Source organism: Rousettus aegyptiacus, unplaced genomic scaffold (genome assembly GCF_014176215.1).
Source record: "Rousettus aegyptiacus isolate mRouAeg1 unplaced genomic scaffold, mRouAeg1.p scaffold_m13_p_6, whole genome shotgun sequence".
NCBI lineage: Eukaryota > Metazoa > Chordata > Mammalia > Chiroptera > Pteropodidae > Rousettus > Rousettus aegyptiacus.
In genome coordinates this window covers 104,744,407-104,764,518 of record NW_023416309.1, presented here as the reverse complement: position 1 = coordinate 104,764,518, position 20,112 = coordinate 104,744,407, and the positions used below count along the sequence as shown (strand labels likewise).

Sequence of the window (20,112 nt, the reverse complement as noted above, 5' to 3'; positions counted from 1 at the left end):
GAAGTTTGCTCTCAAACATGGAAGGATCCCGGCTGGTAATCTAAATAAAGCATTGAGTTATTGGGCTCAATGATTGGTTTTTAAACTTTCCTTCTCATAGTCCAGAAGGTTCCATGTACATGCCTCACTGGCCACCATGTCCCTGCATAACATTTTACTCGAAGTAAGAACTCTGATGTCATTTCAAAGGGGCTTGAACTACTGAACTGTATCCCGCATCTTGCCCTGTGCTAACACTCCATGAAGAACACTTGAAGTAGTGATTCCTAAACTTGCAGGATTCGTACCCCCTCCACTTACTTGTCAGTACTCTCTGTGATATACTGCTCTCTAAGTTAAAGTGAACTAAAATTAAGAGAATTTTCGGAACAGCTCATGACTTCCATTAGACTTAACGTAATTACTTTGGGATATCATTGATGTGTTTATTAACTTTTTATTGGACTTGCATATTTTCGGCATACTGGAAAAGTAGATATTTATCGTAAAATCCAAACATTATAAAAATGAGTATCATAGAAAAGAAAAAGGCCTCATAATTTCCACTGTTCTCTTCCACAAGAATATTTTGGTGTCGATTCTTCCATTTTTTGTGTGCGCATACTTTTTTCCTTTTTACAAAAGTAGGATCATCCTATTTTACACTTTGGTTTTTTTAAATAGCTTTAGAGTCCACCACAGTGTATTTAACCAATCTTCTACAGATGGCCTTTGGGTTGTTTTCATGTCTTTCAGGGCCAACACTATGGTAATGAACACTTGTTCATTTGTAATATTTCTTCACACCCTTCCTGGAGTTCTGGGAAGGATTTTAAAAGCACTTCCACAATAGGAATTACCTTCAGCCATCGTATTTAAATTCAGGGTTTAAAGATGATTGTGTTATTCATTCATAGATACCAGGGTATTTTGGCATCTAAAAGAACACCAGTGTGAATTCCCTAAATGAATAATTATTTCCCCAATTTATCTTTTGGTTAGCTCCTATTTTTCCTTCTTTGGGTTTATTTGAAGCAAAGCGCACCTGTCATTTGACAGATGCATACACACACTCCTTCTTAGCTCCCAGTGGCCACAGGGCATACTGAGAAGCAAAGCCTGTGCCTTAGTCACCATTACCCCCGACTGACGCTCAACTCCACTAGACATACTCGTGTACTTTCCTTTTGTACTCAAGAGGCAACAGGACGTAGGATCACAAGCGTGAACCACAGAGCCAGACGGCCTGAGCTGAGTCCGAGCTTCGTCATATAGCTGTGTGGTTTGGGGGCGCACTGCCCAGCTTTTCCACACCTTTATTGCTTCCTCTGTAAAATGGGGGATCATAGCAGTACCTCCCTCATAGAGTTGTATGAGAGTTGATGAATTAATAGATCAATTATTATATATCTAATACTTGAAACAGTGCCTGATGATAGTAAATACAGTATCAATACTATTGTCATTATTTCCTCGGCGTTGGGTTGTGTCTCTGTGGCCCAGACTGGACGTGGAGAATGTTGTATTTACCTTGGATCGTCGTTTTGACCCAAAGGTATTCCAAAACTTCCTGGGGATAAGAAACATCTGGGCATTAGGTGGAGAATCTGGAACCCTCAGCCCGTCGCCCTGAGAGGGGCCTGGAATGTGTTTTTAGCCAAGCCCAACAGATGAGGCATCATTAAATGCGTTTTAGAAATATACCATTAGAGAGAATGTGATTTTCATTTTACTTTGTAAATTGGTATAGGGTAGAATTAATATCCATTAGCTTACAGTTTTCACCATGCGCTGGGTGCTGTGGGAGGACAGTACGGCAATAATGATGATCTCTTCAAAGTGAATGGTGCACATGTTTCCAGAAGTTTTGCCATTGCATGTTTCTGAAGGTCAGAACGCCGAGACCCTCACACTGGTGTCCCATGGCCAGTTCTCTACAGCCACCGTCCCCTGCTCTCCCTATGCGTGGGTGGAGGCTGCAGTGAGGGCCGCCAGCACCACCCAGAATCTGACTGAAATTCCCAGTGTGTTTGCCCCTTTCTCTTTAAGACTTGCTTACATTTAGTCTTATTCTCGTAAGTGTTTCTTATTGCCATAGCAACCCTAATCAATCACCAGGCTAAAAATAGCTCTTTCATTTTCCAAAGCATGTCTGTAGTGAATCGAAAATTCAGCTCCGCCGTGCATTTTGTATGTGCTGCTTTCACGTCCCGACGCTGAGCCCGGGTGCGCTCGTGTCTGGAAGTTATTCTTGCAGAGGCCCAGGTGCTCCGCTCATCTTTCCTGGCATTCTCCTTCCCGACGGCAGATTCCCGCATCACTTCCGAGAGATACAAGGACATGCATTTCCATGTTCATCAAAGAACCATCTCTTTTCTGCACATTCGGTTTTAGTTGCTGGAGATTTCACGGGGTACCTGATGATCATTTTATAGAAAGAGGTTCGTGCGGTGGATGCCATTGGGTTTGGAAGGCAAACCGAAGATGCACAGATGACATACTATAAGATGCAATACTAATAAGACTCCTCTGGCTTGGGAGAAGCTGAGCTAGAAAATCAAAGAGGATATGACAGGAGAGCTTTTGCTTTATTGCCCTAATTTCTCTGTGACACCGTTATCATTGTTAGCTGGTTGAAGGCAAAACAAATCCTGGATGTAGTAAAGTGAATATTTGTTATGGTTCTGGCCAAGCTGCTCTTCTAGTCGAGGGGAGAGAGAGAGAGAGAGAGAGAGAGAGAGAGAGAGAGAGAGAGAGAGAGAGAGAGAAAGAGAGAAAGAGAAAGAGAAAGGTTTTTCATGAGAAAGAAGATTACAGATCCAGGGGGTTCCAGGGGAGGAAGGAGCTCTGGGGAGGGGCTGAACTGACTCATGAGTCCCCCAGGCTCCAGGGGGTGAGGGCACCTCGCTGCCTCCCCCGCCTGCTTTATCACGATGCTCTAGAGTCATTGCCCCATCCCTCTGCCTTAAGCAGAGTCATCTCGTAGGAACCTCTGGGGCTCCCAAATGCGGTTTTTCTAGTGCTATTTCTTAACCTTTTTGAGTCTCGGTTTTTGTAATAAGGCTGAGTGAACCAGCAGGCACAAAGCCTTTAGGTAAGAAAGTTCGTGGAGATCCCAGTAGCGTTCATGTTTTCCTGCTTGAAGTTGTCAGGGCCTCGAAGGGGGAAGTTGAGCAAAGGTTTGGGAGAGGAGCTGCCAGGGCTTTAGGAAAAGGAGGACAGTGAGAGGGCCGTCCTAGAAGATATGATGACATGCCCTCAGCAGTGCAGCAGGCCAGAGTTCAGAGCAAGACAGAAGGAGCCCAGACCTGCTCTGTGGCTTGGCCACCATCCTTGTCGTGGGAGACCAACCAGGTGTCCTCCTGTCGCTCCAGCAGGCCCACAGCCTCTCAGCACATCCTCGCACACATACAGTGGAGGACCTGCCCACTCCCAGCTCTGTTTTCTCCCCCACTTAGCCCGTGGGACTTCCTGGGATAGGAAGGGCACAAGGGGATGGGCCAACAGGTCTCAAGTGACTGTCCTGCCAGACACTGCCGGGCTTTGGACATTCGTTCTGCCATTTAATCCTCACTCCACAGCAATGAGGTTGGTATTGTCCCCATTTTATGGTTATGAAAACTGAAGCTCAGAGGGGTTAAGGAATTTGCCCAAAGCCACACGATTTGTGAGAAAAGAAGCTGGGATTTTAACTAAGCTCTGTGATACTCCGAAACCTGTATTCTTTCTCCTGAACCGCCGTACTTCCTCCCTGTGGCCGGGTGCATGCCAATGGCAAGCTTAATGGTATCAGTTACCAGTAAAGGTCACACTCGTCAGCGAGCAGTGGCCATCGATAGAAAGATGACATCATAGGTGGGATTATTAAGTTAGAAAGAGTAAAAATTCCCCATTTCCCTGAATATGTTCAAACCTCAAAGTGAGTGATCTTTTATTCAAATGAGAGCCACGTAGGCGATTTGGAAGGGAAGCAGTGATTGGGTTCTCGAGGTTGAGTGTTGTTTTCGTGTTCTATTGCTGGATAACAGATTTCCCACAAATTCAGTGACAACACACATTTATAATCTCACGTGTCCACTGGGGCTCAGGTGAGCCGGGTCTTTGGCCTAGAATCTCGCCAGGCTGAAACCAAGGTGTCAGCCATGGCTCCAGTCTTGCCTGAGGCTCCGGGTTCTTTTCCAGGCTCACTGGTTGTTGGCAGGATTCAGTTCCTTGCAGTTGTAAGAAGGAATTCCCGACTTCTAGCTGGCCGGCCTCCAGGGGTCGTTGTCAGCTCCTGGAGGCCTCCCTTCTGGCCACGTGGAGGCTTACATCTGCAAAGCCAACAAAGGAAGCTCTGCTTCTTCTAAAGATACGTTTTATGTCATGTAACATAATCTGATCACTTCGGAAATCTAATCAAAGGAGCTGCTATCCCACCATATTCTCAGAGGGGAGGGATTATACATGATGTGTACACCGGAGGCTGGGAAACTTGGGGCCGTCTTAGAATTCTGTCTGCCGTGGGTGTTGTAGTCTCTCCTTCATGTCGTTGTGGGCCAAGTGGGACTTTAAGCAGTCAGAGTGCCACAGAGAGTAGGAGAGTCTTCTGAATCCTGGAGACATCTTCCAATTTCAGCCAAAGGGTGACTCTCCTGACACTTTGTCTTCTTGTGTCATGTTCCGGTTTGGTCATATTAGGGCTCCCGACTTTTTTTCCCACTCCCACACTCTTTGACAGCTCCCTCAGCACTACGGAATCCCCCTTACCCGAGGAAATGTGTTGAAATCTTTAGGGGACAATTCATGTCTTGAGAATGTCCAGGGTTGGAAGGTGGGGTGCCCCCTTCTCACCCTGGATATCTGAGAATGACCAGGTTGGATGGTATATTCCTAGTTGGAGCAAGCCGTTAGTCACAGGAAACATCTTAAACCAAAGGAGATGCTTTGGTGTCTAAATGACTGGGGTGACTGTGACTCACTCCGTTTCTAATGGCAGCAGGGTATAGGGGACGAACCTCTCTAGAACAGCATTGGAGCTTATCACCTGGTTGGTGAGCCAGACGCACAGACAGATAGCTGTGATGATGGAGAAAGAGAGAAAGTCTGTGACAAAGGTACAAACAGTGCTACCTGCGCACATGGGATAATCGTTCTGAAGGTGTATTCGAGATGGTCTGTAGTAAGATGTCGGAAGGAAATTTGTCATAAGAAAAGAAGAGGGTGCAGGGACACACCGAGAGAAGAAAGTGACAGAGGCAGCCATAAACCAAGGAACACCTGGGACCAACCAAAGGCTGGAAGGTGCAAGGAAGGGTTCTTCTCTAGCACAGGACTGCGAACACCTCGATTTTAGACTTCCAGCCTCCAGAACTGTGAGAGGGTACATTTCTGTTGTTTAAAGTCACCCAGTCCATGGTAGTTGGTTACAACAGCCCTCGGAAACTCATACAGTGCAGGAGAACATTTGAATTCAATGAAGATCTTTCAAGTTTGACCTCGCCCATAGAATCCTTGCTGGGGATGGCTGGTGGGCGACCAGACATGTGAGAAGAGCAGTTGGGGTTAGAGATGTCAGTTTGGGAGGCATCCCTAAAAAAATGGCCATGGACAAGTCAGGAGTAGGTGAGATCACTGGGAAGAGAGTTTGGAACAGGAAAAGAGAGTGGAGAGGAAAACCCACGGATCCACCTCCATTGAAGGAGTCGGGGTGAGGGCGGGGAGGGAAGGCTGTAAGGAAGTGCTATCAGGAAGGAGGAATCGTTCTGTCATAACAAACGGCGGAGAGTTCTCCAGGGTGTGGGTGGAGAAGCAATGCTGGTTTGAGAAGTCCTTGATAATCATTCATTTCCAGACCTCATTGCACTGGTTGAGAAGAGGTGGGAGGTAAGGAAAAAAAAAAATGCAGAGGCAGGAATCCTTGACTGCTCTTTTAATAGAGTTCGATTGTGAAGACAAAGAGAAATGGGATTGATGGTAGATGGAGAAACACAACGAAGGGAACTTGATGTTTATTCGTCTTTTTAAGAATATGACATTTTTCATTATATTTTTAAGCTGCGGGAAGGAAGCCAGGAAGAAGATGCAAGTAATCAATGAAACAAGTTTTCAGACAAGAGACTCAGAAATATTTTTTACTGTGCACCCACTATGTGCCAAGCACTGTGCTAGGGTTTAGCCGAAAGATTTCGTCGATCTTCTCCACACTGCTACAGAGTATAGTCCCCTCTCTATAAATGGGGAAACAAAGGCTTCGAATGGTAAAATAACATGCCCGAGTCCATGCATCTGGGAGTGAGACCAGGTCTGCTGACTCTGTGTCTTCGGTTCTTCTCATTATATTATTTTTCCCCTGGAGAGAAAGCGATATCTTTCTCTGATTCACAGAGAATAAGAAGGAACATAAAAATAAGCAGATTTGAAGAGGAGGGGAGGGAAGTTGTAGGTGTTTCTGCCACTTCCTCTGTGTCCTCATTACACAGAATCAAACTTCTCAGGCATTGGGAAGTAAGAGTGAAGCCAAGTGGGGGTCTCGAGGAGGGAAGGGATCGAGGAACACCTCAGAGGTGAGGTGTAGTAGGAAGCCAGCGGGGAAGAAAGAACGGACCTTGCTTAATAGTTAAGGCTTCGCGAGGATTTTTAGGGATGGCAGGCTGAATTTTTAGGAATGCTAACCTGCATAGGGAAGCAGAAATTTATCTCAACATGGATAGCCCACCGGAAAGATTTTAGTGACAGCTCTGAAAAATGCCCTGAGTCATAGGTACATCTGGTTTTCAACTTGAGACAACCATCCATATACTGAGACGTCAGAGGTGCCCAGGGAATCATCAGTCCCTAACCACTGCGGAAGGAGAAAACACTGACCGGCCCAGAGGTGGCCTGGCTAATCCAGGTCCTCCCGCTGCCTGGCCCAAGCCAGGTGCATGCCCAGCCCCTGGCCGGGTTGCCATTCTGATATGAAAATAACCTAAGTCCTTGACTCAAAAATAACATCTGCTAATTTGCATGAGAGTTTTGCATTTCATATTTGGGTTTAATATCCAAATGCTAAGATTCATTTGTTTGACCTTACTTAAGTGGTTTAGAGGTTCAACCAGTAAAAACTCCTCGCAGTTCCGCCCTGCTGCACCAGGCCCGGCTCCCCGCGCTGGGTGGCTCTGTGCCCCCGCCACCTGGTGCTGTGTTTGCATTGGATTGATCCTCCTACGAATCATGGGTTAAAAAGGACAGATCTGTTTACCTGAGGCTTGTTATTTTTAAAAGAGTCTCGGGCAGGTGCATCACCCCAAGTTCGCTTGTCAATCGGTCGCTCTGCTGTGGGCCTCTGAGCTTCTCCGAGTCCTCCAGGCTCTCAATTTGAGACTGAGCATCTCCTCCTTGGGACTCCCCGGGACCGGGCGTGATGGCAGCAGGTGTGGAGTGAGGGGCGGGAGAGGAGACAGAAAAGAAGGTGTCAGTGAATAATCGCAGGGCCACCTTCTCCATGAAGGCAATTACTGGGATTGATCGTTTCCATGTTTCCTTAGTCACGGTTCAGCTTGCTTGTTTCACTCGGATTAAGACAGATGAATGCCGAACCACACAGGCGTGTGATGTCAGGAGAATTCTCAACGGCACGTCCAAGGCCCCGGCCTTCTTCTACAGTTGCCACTGGGGGTCTCAGCTGAGCTGAAAGGAAATCACCAGCGTGTGGGGTGAGGGCGGGAGTGTGGATTTTAGGTAACGCATTATCTCTGTTTCCTTCCCACACGTATTGTCATCAGGTGGTTTTCCAACTCGAGCATGTGTGTCAGCATGCCCTGGAGGGCTTGTTAAAAGTGATACCTGGGCCCCATCCTCAGAGTGTCTGATTCAGTGGGTCTAGGGCTGTGCCCAAGAATCTGTCTTTCTAGCAAGTTCCAGGCTGCTGCTGCTGCTGCTGCTGCTGCTGCTGCTGCTGCTGCAGATTCAGAGGCCCCGCTGTGAGAACCAGTGGGGGGGTGATCGAGAGCATGGATCCGGGGACCAGGCCACCAGACTTTCAATCCTGGCTCTATCATTTGCTGCCTCTGTGATTCTGGGCCATTTTCTTAACCTCTCTGTGCCTCCGTTTCCTTATCTTTAAAGCAAGGTTACTCATAACAGTACTTGGTTCATGGGATGGTCATAGGAAATAAATGAATTAAACCCGGAAGCACTTAGACCAGTGCCTGGTCTAGAGCATGTGCTCCGTGCATATTGGAGAAGTAAATACAGGGACCAGTCTCTCGAGACTGTGAAGGCATCAGCCCAAGTCTCATTTCTCCAGCACCTGCAGCTCCCAGTGGAGTTGCTGGGTCATTTTACCCATTAGTCTTCGATCCCATCTCTGGTGGCCAAGAAAGTGAATGCCCAGCTTGGTGCCAGCAGGAGGGAGGTTACATCAAATCCATCAAAATTCTCTTCTCAAGCTACTTAACCCTTCAAATCTACCGAATATGTAGACTGTAACTCGATGAGACTGGATGCTAGGGCGTGTGCATTTAGGGTTACTCTCCCCAGTGCTGGCAACAGGAAGGGCCGCCTTTTATGTCAAGCTCAGCTGTGGCCTCATACCGATTGCTGTCATTTGTTGAACGCCCAGCACGAAATGTTCTATACACATGATTTTTTTTTTTTAATCCTCACAATGTCACTATTAGGTAATAATTATTATTCCTGTTTTAAGACTGCTAAGGCTCAGAAAAATTAAATGACTTGTCCAAAGTCACATAGCTATCAAGTGATAAACCCCAAACTAAAAGCCAGGTCTGTCTGACTTCTGTGATTGATGATTTTACAAATGGTCCTTCTCTACCACCTCCCTAGCTTTGTATGAATATTTGTATAAAGAGTAAGATGGGGTCCACGGGTATCCAGCAGTGGCATCTGCTCCCCAAAGGTGATCACTGGGAACTAGAATTGCCTCTGATTCAGAAGTTCGTTTTTCTCAGGCTTGTGGTAGGTCTCACAGAACACGATCCTTTTGGAAATGGCCTCTTTAGTGACTTGCCTTCCATTGCTTCGTTATTCTCTCTGGCCTGACTTCTAGATGAAATTGTGTTCACGTTGCCAAAAGCGTCTTTTCCTTGCCCGAATTGAGATATTGACCTAGTATCTTAACATTTCTGACTGCGAACGGTACTCCCCACCAGATGGTGAGGAGAGCATCCAGAGACCCTGTCGAAGACACGAAGAGATTAAAAATGGTTTGCTGATGGAACTTTACTCTTTTTCCACAGTGCTCCTTTCTACCGAAGTTCTCCATTCACATAGAAACCAAGTACGAGGACAACAAAGGAAGCAACAACAGCGTGAGTAGCCCCTCCGTTCTGCACTGCGCGCTCGCCCCTTAAGCTCTGCGAGCCACAGCAACTTTCACAGCCTGCTGAGTGTCCGGGGCCAGCAGCAGGGTCTGTGCCTGGGACCTCAGAGAAGTTCTGGCCTTCGGCTTCTGAGGGCTAGTGCCCCGGGATTTCTTTCTGGATTATTTTGTTGTCTGGTGTTTCTTCTCATTTTCATGTGCAGAGGTTTCTGTGACCTGTAATAATTGTCATCAGGGGTCAAGAGGATGGCGGGGAGCTTGGAACTCCAGGATTTGGTTTCTGAGCGCACACCTTTTCAATGACTGTCAGCGTTTACTTGGAGGAATGCAACCAGATATATGCGTGCGTTCCATATATATTTTCTGGACTATGTGTATGTTCGCATATGTACACACGGACGCACACACCGCACCTTGTCGGTAGACCCCTCCTGTAAAATATTTACCTCATGAGGCAATCTGACTCTTACTAAATCTCAGCTAACCACTTCGTTTATTATTAGTACTGCTTAAAATGCACCTTCTGACCTGTCTTTCACCTCTACCCTCTTTCTGTCGGGGCGATACATTTCTAAATCTCCTTCTCTTTGGAAGTGAGTGTTTTGACCTATCGAGAGCCACACCCTGAGGTTGGGCTGTGGGTTCCATTAGGACACACTGAGAGAAGAGCCTGGATCTAGTAGCTGCAAGACTTCCACTATTCATTTCTACTTCACTTACGTGCTTTGCATGTGTGGGGAATGATGAAAATTGAGACTGTGTCAAAAAAAGGCAAGAGAGAGTTTCCTGGCAAGGTGACCCCTCTGTGCCTTTGCTGAACAGAGATGATGCAAAACAGGATACAGGAAGTTGTAGAGGTAGCTCAGTGGCCTTGACCATTAACATCTTTTAGTCTTTTCAAGTTCCCTTGCTTTCTCTTTTTCTCTATGGCTCTGTCCTCATGAATAGTTAAAAACTGCTCCATTTGTGGAGGTAGAGGGAGGACATGTGGTCTCACTGTGTTCCCTATAGGATTATAGGAACAGCATAATCTTCTGAGTTATCCCCTGCTCCGTTCGAATAGTCACGAAAACTCACATAACTATCATTTATTATCTTGTATCCCTTTTCGGCAGGCGCTTAAGTTTTTTTTTTATTACTCTTCTAGGAATTTAGCTTTGTCACTACTGCCCTAACTATGTGAATATCTGTGCGTCTACCCTAAAGTAAGGACCCATGCTTAGAGTCAGCATGCTCTGTCCATGCCAAGGGCCGGGCCTCTCTGAGGCTGACGCCATCCTGCAAGAGAAGCTCTAAACCCTGGGCATTTGTGTGTAGTCCTTGTCAGCACAATTCACTCCCCCTGGGAGAAATGCCAGCTATTGTACCCCGTGGTGTCTCCTCCCCAACTTACTGATTCCGAGACGGCCATCGGGGCCAGCTCCTCATCTCACTCTCATAGCACTCAGCTTGTCCAAGTCCACATCCGGCCGTCTCGTTACACTGTAGGGGTCCTAAGTCTGTTGTTTGCCTAAGTTCTCTCTTCAGTGTTTGCCCGGCTCTGCTCCGTAGATCCGTAGGCCTTGCTTCTGAGGCCACAGGACCAGACAGGCCAGCCCCAGCTGCATTAAAGGTCTTCTTTGCCAGTTGGCCTTCCTCTCATTTACATATTCAACAGCAGCTCTTGGTTGCCCAGCTGGTTCGAGGTTGGTCCCAGGTAGGCAGAAAAGGAAAACTTCATTGGCTTTCATTTACATTTGTTTGTGTTTTGAAATCAGAACATGAGAAATATATATTTATGTAATACTACTTGAATTGTCAGAAGACGGCTTTGTCCAGGGGTTCGAAACTAGAGCCTTAAGCAGATGGCTTACGTGCTGACACACACTTTCCCTGTCCGTGGAGGAGGGTGGGGTGTTTGGTGGGCGGCAGAGTTGCTAAAGAAAGCAGTTCAGCAGTGGCTACGTCGCTTGTCTTAGTGCTTTGCCAAATTATTTCATTAACTCACTTCACTTCTTTGCATTTTCTGGGTATATAGTCTTATCGTTCAGCTTCCATCCTTCATACCGCTATCTGTGCCCTGTTTCCTCTCTTACCTGCCAAAAATTTAATGAGAGCGATGATGATAAGAAGCAATAATTAAATTGAAAAACACTAGTGATAATCATATTGATTAGTGATTGAATGGAGTACATGTCGCTATCTTGTTATCAATCACCACATAAGTAACTTTTTTACATTATCCAATATCTAGTTTAAAAAAATATTAGCGGTGGGGATTGTGAAAACCTCTAAGTTGTGAATACATTAGCCAGGACACAATGGGGAAGTTGTCTTAAATTGAGGTCCATTTATTTTATGCACATACCGATGAGAATTATTTGAGCCCTAATTAGTGCTGGGGAGCATGGCACCATGCCAAATGAAGGTTCTGTTGTTTGTCCAAGGCCATAAATCCAGGTCTGGGAGAGTCAGTGCTCAGTGCTCAGTGCTCATGGGATGGCGGCTGCTGGGTTACTGCCATTTGCAGGGGTTCATGGGGGACAGTCTTGCCTTTACATCCTCTTCCAAACAAAGCAGGCTCCATTTCAAGCAGTGGTTCTCAGCCTTGGCTGCACATTGGACTCACCTCAGAGGTTTTAGCCATGGCTCAGGCCTGGTTTCCACCCCCTGCCCCGGGATTTCATTGGTCCTGGGTGCAGGCTGGTCTCAACGAGCCAACACACACACACGGGAGAACACATCCCTCTAGGAATGCCGGATTCCCCCATTGGGAATGTGTGCAGTTTTAGAGTCCGCCTTCCAGTTAAACCCGATATGTTCTCTTTGGGGGGGTGTGGGACATGCCATCCCACCCCATTTGAGGATCTAGACCAATGGTTCTCAATCATGGCTTTAGCACTCACAGAGGCAACCATCTCAACCCTGGGCCTCTGGCTTCATTTGTCTGCAGTGGGGTCCAGCCATTGGGATTTGTAAAGCTCCCCCAGGTGAATCTGAGGGGCATCAAGGCTGAGAACTATGGATTTAAAAAAATATATGTTAAGTTCTATTTAAAACCAACTGTGAAACTTAGGAAATCGAGTTCTCGAAATTGCTTTACTTCTTCATACCCCTGGAAACAGAGCAGTTTACAAAAAGTATGTTTATAAACACCACCGCTGTCACCAACACACAATAAAACGGCTTGAAGGCGCCGTATTTATTCTCATTAGCCATTGTTCCTCAGCGGATCAGACGGAAGAATGTTCTGTTTGGTTCCTGGAAGCTCGAGGCTCTGTCCTTCACAGAGCTCTCCTTGGAGGTTGCCTCAAAGAAATATTTGGAATTGATTTAGTGTCTAGTTCAGCTGTGTTGTAATAAAAGAACACGACGTGGTTCTTTCTGAAACAAAAAAATCAGTATTGAAGTCCCAGCTATATGAACTTAAGCCATGGAGTCTTGGTTTCTTGATCAAGAAAATTGAGTAAATAATATTTGCATCAGTGTGAAGTATTCATACAGGTTCTTTTACCTGGAAGGACTTCATAAATTATAAAGGGCTGCACAGATATTAGGTATTGCTTCAGTTATGATCATGCCTTGGGATTAACTGTGTTTATGATGATTTCCTAATGAGACTCTGCTTTTGTCTAGATCGTTAATAAACCTTTTCTTATTCAACACATTTTGGGTACTTACCATGTGCCAGGCATTAGGAGAAGCACTGAGGATTCAGCTGTAAGGCAGACGGCCTCCACTGCTCTTGGAGTGGGGGAAAGCAAATAATAAGCAAGAAAGCAAACAAAAAATTCCAGCTGTCGAAGGTGTGAAGAAGGCAATAAATAGGATGGAGGGGGAGCTCAGCTTGAAGCCTTGTAGTCAAGAAATGTCTCACAGAAGAGGTGACAAGTCCATGTGAGACCTGAGGATGAGAAGGAGCCAACCATCCGAAGAGTAATCCAGGCAAGGAGACTGTTATGGACTGTGTTAGATGTTGAATTACCTCAAAATATGACTTGCGTTTGGAGATAAGGCCTTTATAGAGGTGATTAAGTTAAAACGAGGCCATTGGGGTGGGCCCTAATCCAGTCTGAGTGGTGTCCTTAACAGACGAGGAAACCTGGACACACGAATCGAGGATGTGCGAGTACAGAGGAAAGACCATAAGAGATGGACCGTGTGAAGACACGGCAGAAAGGTGGCCATTTGTAGGCCAAGGAGAGAGATCTCAGAAGAAACCACACCTGCCAACACCTTGATCTTGGATTTCTAGCCTCTGAACTGTAAGACAATAGAATTAGGTTGTTTAAGACACTCAATGGGTCCTATTTTGTTATGGCAGCCTTAGCAAACTAATACAGGGACAAAACGGACAAGATTATAGCCACAGCGACAGCCTGGCATATTCCAGGAACTATCTGAAAACCAGTGGCCAGAGAATTAGGAGTGAGAGCAGACTAGTAGGAAATGAGATTTTTTAAAAAAGTAGCAGAAGCCAGATCACTAAGACCAGTGAGGCAGAGTTTAGATTTTCAGTGCAGTGTATTTTAGGAGGAAGTTATGCAAAGATTTTAAACAAAGGAGAGAAATAATATTTATGGGACTTTCTAATAAACTTTTCAGTTTGGAATAATCTTACATTCGTACTATCTCATTTAGCTAAAACTACATCTTTTGGATGGAGTGAGTGATTCAGTGCGAAAACTTGGCTCAGCTTGCATTGCCTTGGAGAGACGGCCAGAGACGTTCTCCCCATGACCACAGAGAGCTTCCTCTCAAGCTACCAGCTAACAGAAAGGGAGTTTTATCATCTGAGGCTCTGAGTATTGAGTATTTGTTATTATAATAGTCGTCATGGCATTTGTTTCATTATTACTGTTCATATTTTTATTTTTAACATCCAGAGGGCAACGTGGATAGGTATAGAGTCAAATAATTTATTTATGCATTTCACAATGTGCTAAAGTTAATTCGTAAAGCAGAAGTGCCAGTGAGAACTGTAAAATCCATATTTACAGGTGTCTGAAGCTGATTATCTTTCCCTTAAATGGCTTCTAATTGAGGTTTATAGAAAGAAAAAAAGCACTTGCTTTATTTTTAGATACGATATCTGATGTCTTCAACTTTTATGATTCTGTTTCTAACCTTAGATTTTTATAACCAGCCACCTACAAAATCTGCAGTTTTCTCTAATAAATCAGTACCTGCTAAATAAGAATGTTGCACAAGATACCCCCATTTGCAGTTTCAAAGGATTATTGTCTACTTTGGTCCACGAAGTGGAAAGTCAATGGCCTTCCTTAATCTAATAGTATCATTTTGAGGACAATGGAAAAACAGATCATATTTACTTCCTTAAAGGTGTTGCCTTAGCTGTTTGTGGTACAATTTATGATCTAAGAGCTGGATGTAATTAAAAAAAAAAAAAGCGGGGGCAAAAAAAAGCATCTCTCCATCAAAAGCACTAGCTTTCTGATTGGGTGACGTCACAAAGCGGATTACCTCTGCATTCGGAGAAGCTGGGATTTATTACTAGTAATCGTTGTTAATAGATACAGCTTAAAGTAGCATTTGCTATGTGTCTAGGTCCAGTTCACTGGTGCTGGGTGAATCTAGAAAAGGTCTTCCTGTGCCGACCTGTTAGTGCTAAGGGTTAGAAAGACAATTAACCACACTGGTCAAAAGCAGCATAATGAAAGGGGAAAAGCTGAATCATTCTTAGGAAACCAGAGGTCAGAGCTAGAAAAGCAATACCAAGTTATCAAGGTCTGGGTAACTGTTTTATAGCTATCGTAGTAATAATTAACTGAAGGAAGAGTCATCAATGTTTAAACCATTGAGCAAGACAGTATTGGGGGATAGGAATTCACACTCCCTCAGAGTATCACCTCGGAGATTATGTATTAATTACAAGGAACGGCAAAATCTCGTGGGAACCATTAAGCAAACTTTGCATCACCAATGATAATAAGAGCCACTGACATAATGTGCCTTCCATGGTGGCATATACCAAGGATACAACATCACCTATGCATTATCCTTACCAAAAATGTCTAACCTGAATTCTAAAAGGAGGAAAGAATCAGACAAATCCAAATAAAGGGACATTCTGTAAAACAACCAGCCAAAACTCTTCAAAAAATAACGTGTCGTTAAAGATCAAAAACAGAAACAAAACAAAACAAATATGTGGGGAACTGCCCTAGATGAAAAGAGACTAATGTCGTTCAGTAACTAAATTTAATCCCTAATCTTTGCCTCGCTTCTGGTTTAAGGGGGAAAAGGTAGTGCAGGGAGCAAGAAAAGGAATTATTAAGACAATTGGAGAAATTTGAATATAGACCATAAATTAGATAACGGTATGGTATAATATTGAGTCGATATTAAATTTTTTGCCTGTGATCAGTCTTCTCTCTCTTTTGGGTGATATCCTGATTTCATTGATGAAACAAACCAAAAAAAAATGTAGCCTAATTATAACTATTATCAGCGTTATCGTTGATTCTATTCATTCAAAAGATGTTTATGAAGAGAAAACTTTTTGAATTGCAGAAACTCTAGGTTTTCTCTGAGTAATTTCATACCCCGGGTTGTGTCCTGAAGTTTTGAAAGGCAGATGGAGATCATTCAGACTAGACTTTCTAAGCGTATGACCCCACGAAGGGTTATAGCCCAGGCTATGTACCACCCGAGTGTTTGTACACTGCCCTCTCTGTACTTCCCTAACTACAGCACTTTTATCATGCTTGATAGTAAATGCTCATTTTACTGTCTCTCCAACTCATTTAAAGCCTCTGTGGAGCAGATACCATTATTAATATCAATGTAACTTTAAGAGACCTAGGAACAATCTAACTTTCATAGATCGAATTATTATTAAAGGGCATAACAAAGACCTTTAGAATGATAAATACTCCATGTTCCAAGATGGGAAGACAAAATACAATAAAGAAGAAAGTTTTTTTCCTGAATTAATCTCCAAATTAAATGTAGTTCCAATCAGAATCCCAACAGGATTGTCATAACATGATTGTAAAATTCAGATGGAAGAATAGAAGTCTAAAAATAGCCAGAACATACTTTGAACAAAGAACAAGGAGGGGAGTGTCATCTATGCCAGATAACAAAACCCTTTTAAAAGAGCACAGTATTGGCACAAAGATAGAAATTAACCTAAGCCGATAATGGGAGTTTGATAGTAGTAGATAAAGCATCTCTAATCAGTGGAGAGAAAAGACATTGGGTCATTTTCTCAGCAGCGACATTGGGTCAGTTGACATTTCATATGGAAAAGCAAAATACTAAATCCTTACCACGTTCCATATTAAAAAATAAACTCAAAAAAATGATTACAAATTTAATTGTAGGAAACTATTAAAATCATTTAAGAATATATATGGATACCTTTACATATTGTCAGAAATATAGAGTTTATAAAAATATGGGCCCAGTTCACAATATATATATGATAGCTGTCAGTCTGGAGTAGAATGGGAAGAGATTTCAACTTAAAATGTGAACTTTCTTTTTAAAAAAGGAATGAGAATCGGAATCAAATATTTGTTCATTTACATGTGTCCGTTTTGAGTGGTGGGTAGTGGCTATTTGTTATATGATCTTTGATATTTTTATGGATATTGGTCTTTTGAGTTTGGGGAAAAATATTCATTTAACACTATTGTTCCAGGAGATTCAAACCTCTCCTATTTCCTGTGATCCATTCTGAGTTCCTGTCAGTCACTTAGCAATTGTTTCCCAAATGTTTGGCTTTTCTTATCCCCCTCATAAGAGACCTGATTACTGTGGGAAAAGAGTGCACTTCACTTTAAAATAAAACACTTCTTTCCTGTTTATTTACCTAGAGCGTTGTGTTTATGTTTGTTGAGCCTGGTTGTTGGCGACTCGGTGAATGGATTGCTCATGACAGATGGTGGCCAACAACCTTTGGGTCTTGGAGCATTTTGGATGAGGACGTTTTAGGAATCTGCCAAAAGCTAGCAGCTGGCCAGCCCTGTTTAGCAGGACAATGTACTAGACTGAGAGAACTTAACCAGCCTTGGAGCAAAGAGGGTCCAAAGCAGCTCTCTGAAGTCCAGTGTCAATGGGACTTCATTGTTCCAAACATCTCTGGCCTGTGAATAAGGGAGGACGATGCCCACCTCAGGGGTTATTGGGAGCATTCGGTGAGATGATGCATGTCGAATACTTCGTGAATGGTGGTTCTTTTCTTCTCTGTAAGTTCACTTATGCTTCCTGGGGACCACTTCAGAGCTAGCCTCCTGGAGATCTGGAGGGAAGGTGCTAAGTTTTCACATTTCCAAAGTCTGCGGTCTCTACAACTTTTCCACCATTCAGGATGGGGACTCTTAAGACATACGTTGAGAAGTCACATGTCCCTGGGAGCATTTGAGTTCACTTTTCCAAGGTGGGGGAGTGAGCGGTCATTGCCCAGAGCCTTGGACCCTCTGCTTAGTGACCTTCTGCCTGGAAGTTAAAAAGTTCTGGTTTCAGAACCAGTCCTTTCTTGGTTCTCTCTCACTTGTAGAAGATCCTGATTGGCACATCTTGGTTTTAAGAGGTGACAGCCACCTGTCCAAAGTAGTAATCAAGAAGATAGAGGCAAATGGTGAACGGGATGAAGACTACAGGCACTGGAGTCAGACCAGCTGGGTTTGATTCCTGGGTCAGCCACTTAGGCTAGTTCAGGTGTGTTGCTTCATTCACCTCTCTGTGCCCCTGGGTTCCCACTCACAGGGTACTCGTGAAGATTGAATGGGACTTCATTCATGAAGAGTGCTCAAAACAGTGCTTGGTACACATAGTAGGTGCTCAGCACGTTAGCTGTTACTGGTGTTTCCATACTTCATCAAGTCTGAGGCGGCCAGTGTTCTTCATGCTTTAATAACCCTAAAAATGAAATGTGTGTTAGAGATGATGGTATCATACAATTATAAGTGGCAACATTTTTCATTTTTAGTGGTATAACTGGTAGTGTCTTTGATTCAATGAATTCAACATGAGACTTCCTCCTGCACAGGATGTTGAGATGTCTAAATGGTGAACATAAGCGCTAAATAGTGTTTGCATATAAACTGTGAACACCGTACTGGATTTTGCCAAAGGCAAGTCATTGAATAATAAGCTATTCAGTTATTCAGGCCTACGAGGTTGGTAGTTAACTTTTCCCAGGGCACTGAACAGCTTCCTAGTAATACGAATGAGTATCTTGATAGAGCTCTGGAAAAGGAGCAGTTGAATCTTTGCTACTGACAGGTTCCAAGCCATCATCTTTGTGAAAGGGATTTCTCTCTTAAACCTCCTGGATGCCATCTATCTGGCAAACACCTTCAAGGGCAAAGTCTCCGCTAGGGTTTTTGGCTTTTAAAAAAGTGGGGCAAGGGAACGATAGGAACTGACCTTATAGATAGAAAAGAAGTTAATGATTTCCAATAGGCATGATTTCTGAGCATTTTTTTTTTTTTTTTTTTTTTTTTTTTTTGCTCTTGATGCACCGGAAGCATTCATTGCTTCTGTCTGCCCGACCTGTATGCAGGCTCTGGGCTTTAACCGAGCAACATGTCAGCCGTTGCCCACCCAGTTCTGCACTTGATCTTTGAGACCGATAGCAGTTCTGTCTGAACAATATTAAGCTGTTAAATCATATGTTAAATCACATTTCTCCACTAATACCAATTAAAAGACTCTTTATAGTCCATCAGACTTTACAGCCTGGTACATAAACTTATTAAATATAAACCTCGCAGAGCTGCATCTGAAAATTTCATCTTGTTTCCAGCCCTTTCATGAGACCGTTATAAATACCTTTGGAATGTGCAGGCCATTATTTGGAGTAATTTTAATTTTCCTTAGTTATGCCAATCAGATTATTAATAAATAGATGTTGAAAAGCATCAGCTAAATGCCGTCATGGAGTAGATGCTCAGCGGTGAAACCAAATAATTGACTGTTTGGTGCTGAAATGTTTTATTATCACTCAAAGGAAATTAGAAATCTGTCATGAGTTTGAGTTTGTTTTAACTCAATTTTACCTTGGTTGGCATGTCAAAACTAGAGTGAAATATTGAAATAAAATATGAAAAGTATTAAGGAAGATTCTCAGAATGAAGGACACTGGAAAGATTGATTTTTTTTTTTCCTAGTAATTTAATTTTGATCTATGGGCGAAGCCTTGTTTTTATCACCCAGCTAAATTTGTTTGGAACCATCTGGGTCTCTTGAAATAGATGATACTAAACCAGATACACCAGTTACACATATAGTTTGCCTTCGTTGAGGCTTTTTGTAACAGTTTGGAATAGAAAACAGTATGCCTTTAAAAAAAAAAATAAAAGTAGTTATGTGATGCCCTGACTTAATATTCTGCTTTAGCTAATAGTTCCTATAACTGCATTACCTCCCTTAAGAGTTGGTCTTCCTATTTAACACATCTTACAATTGGAAAAAAATATTCTCTTATACAATTAAGGCTGAAAAAATAATTAGTGACTCTCTGAGTACAGATTTTTTAAGAGTTGGTTTTTTACCAAATTTGTTCTTGAGCTACCCCGAAGACTGTCTTCTCATACCCACTGTGTAAGCCTTCACCATGGGGTATTGAGGGACAGAAGGTACCGTAGGTAAATATTATCACCACGCACTTATGCAAATAGGAATGTACAACGTAAAGAACTTTCCCAACTCTGTATGCTTTATCTTGTTCCAGGCCCTACAGATAACAGGTGTTTAGTTACATTGGACAAAGTCAAGAAGTGTTTTTATTGGGCAGAACATTTGGGAACTTTAACCGGTGCCTCCTACTACAAAGTTGAGGTAATGTACTTGAAAAGTCCTCCAGTGTCTCAAGGGCA

The 20,112-nt window shown here is 43.6% G+C and overlaps 1 protein-coding gene across 4 annotated transcripts in view; it reads left to right on the top strand.

Moving 5' to 3' along the window:
• PITPNC1 (phosphatidylinositol transfer protein cytoplasmic 1) overlaps nucleotides 1-20,112 on the top strand; it is a 208,924-nt gene that overhangs the window by 127,369 nt on the left and 61,443 nt on the right. For all 4 annotated transcript variants that reach the window (XM_036223316.1, XM_036223317.1, XM_036223318.1 and 1 more), the window contains exon 5: nucleotides 9,201-9,272. In XM_036223316.1, the coding sequence (XP_036079209.1) occupies nucleotides 9,201-9,272 (72 nt within the window). The remainder of the gene's footprint in view (nucleotides 1-9,200; nucleotides 9,273-20,112) is intronic.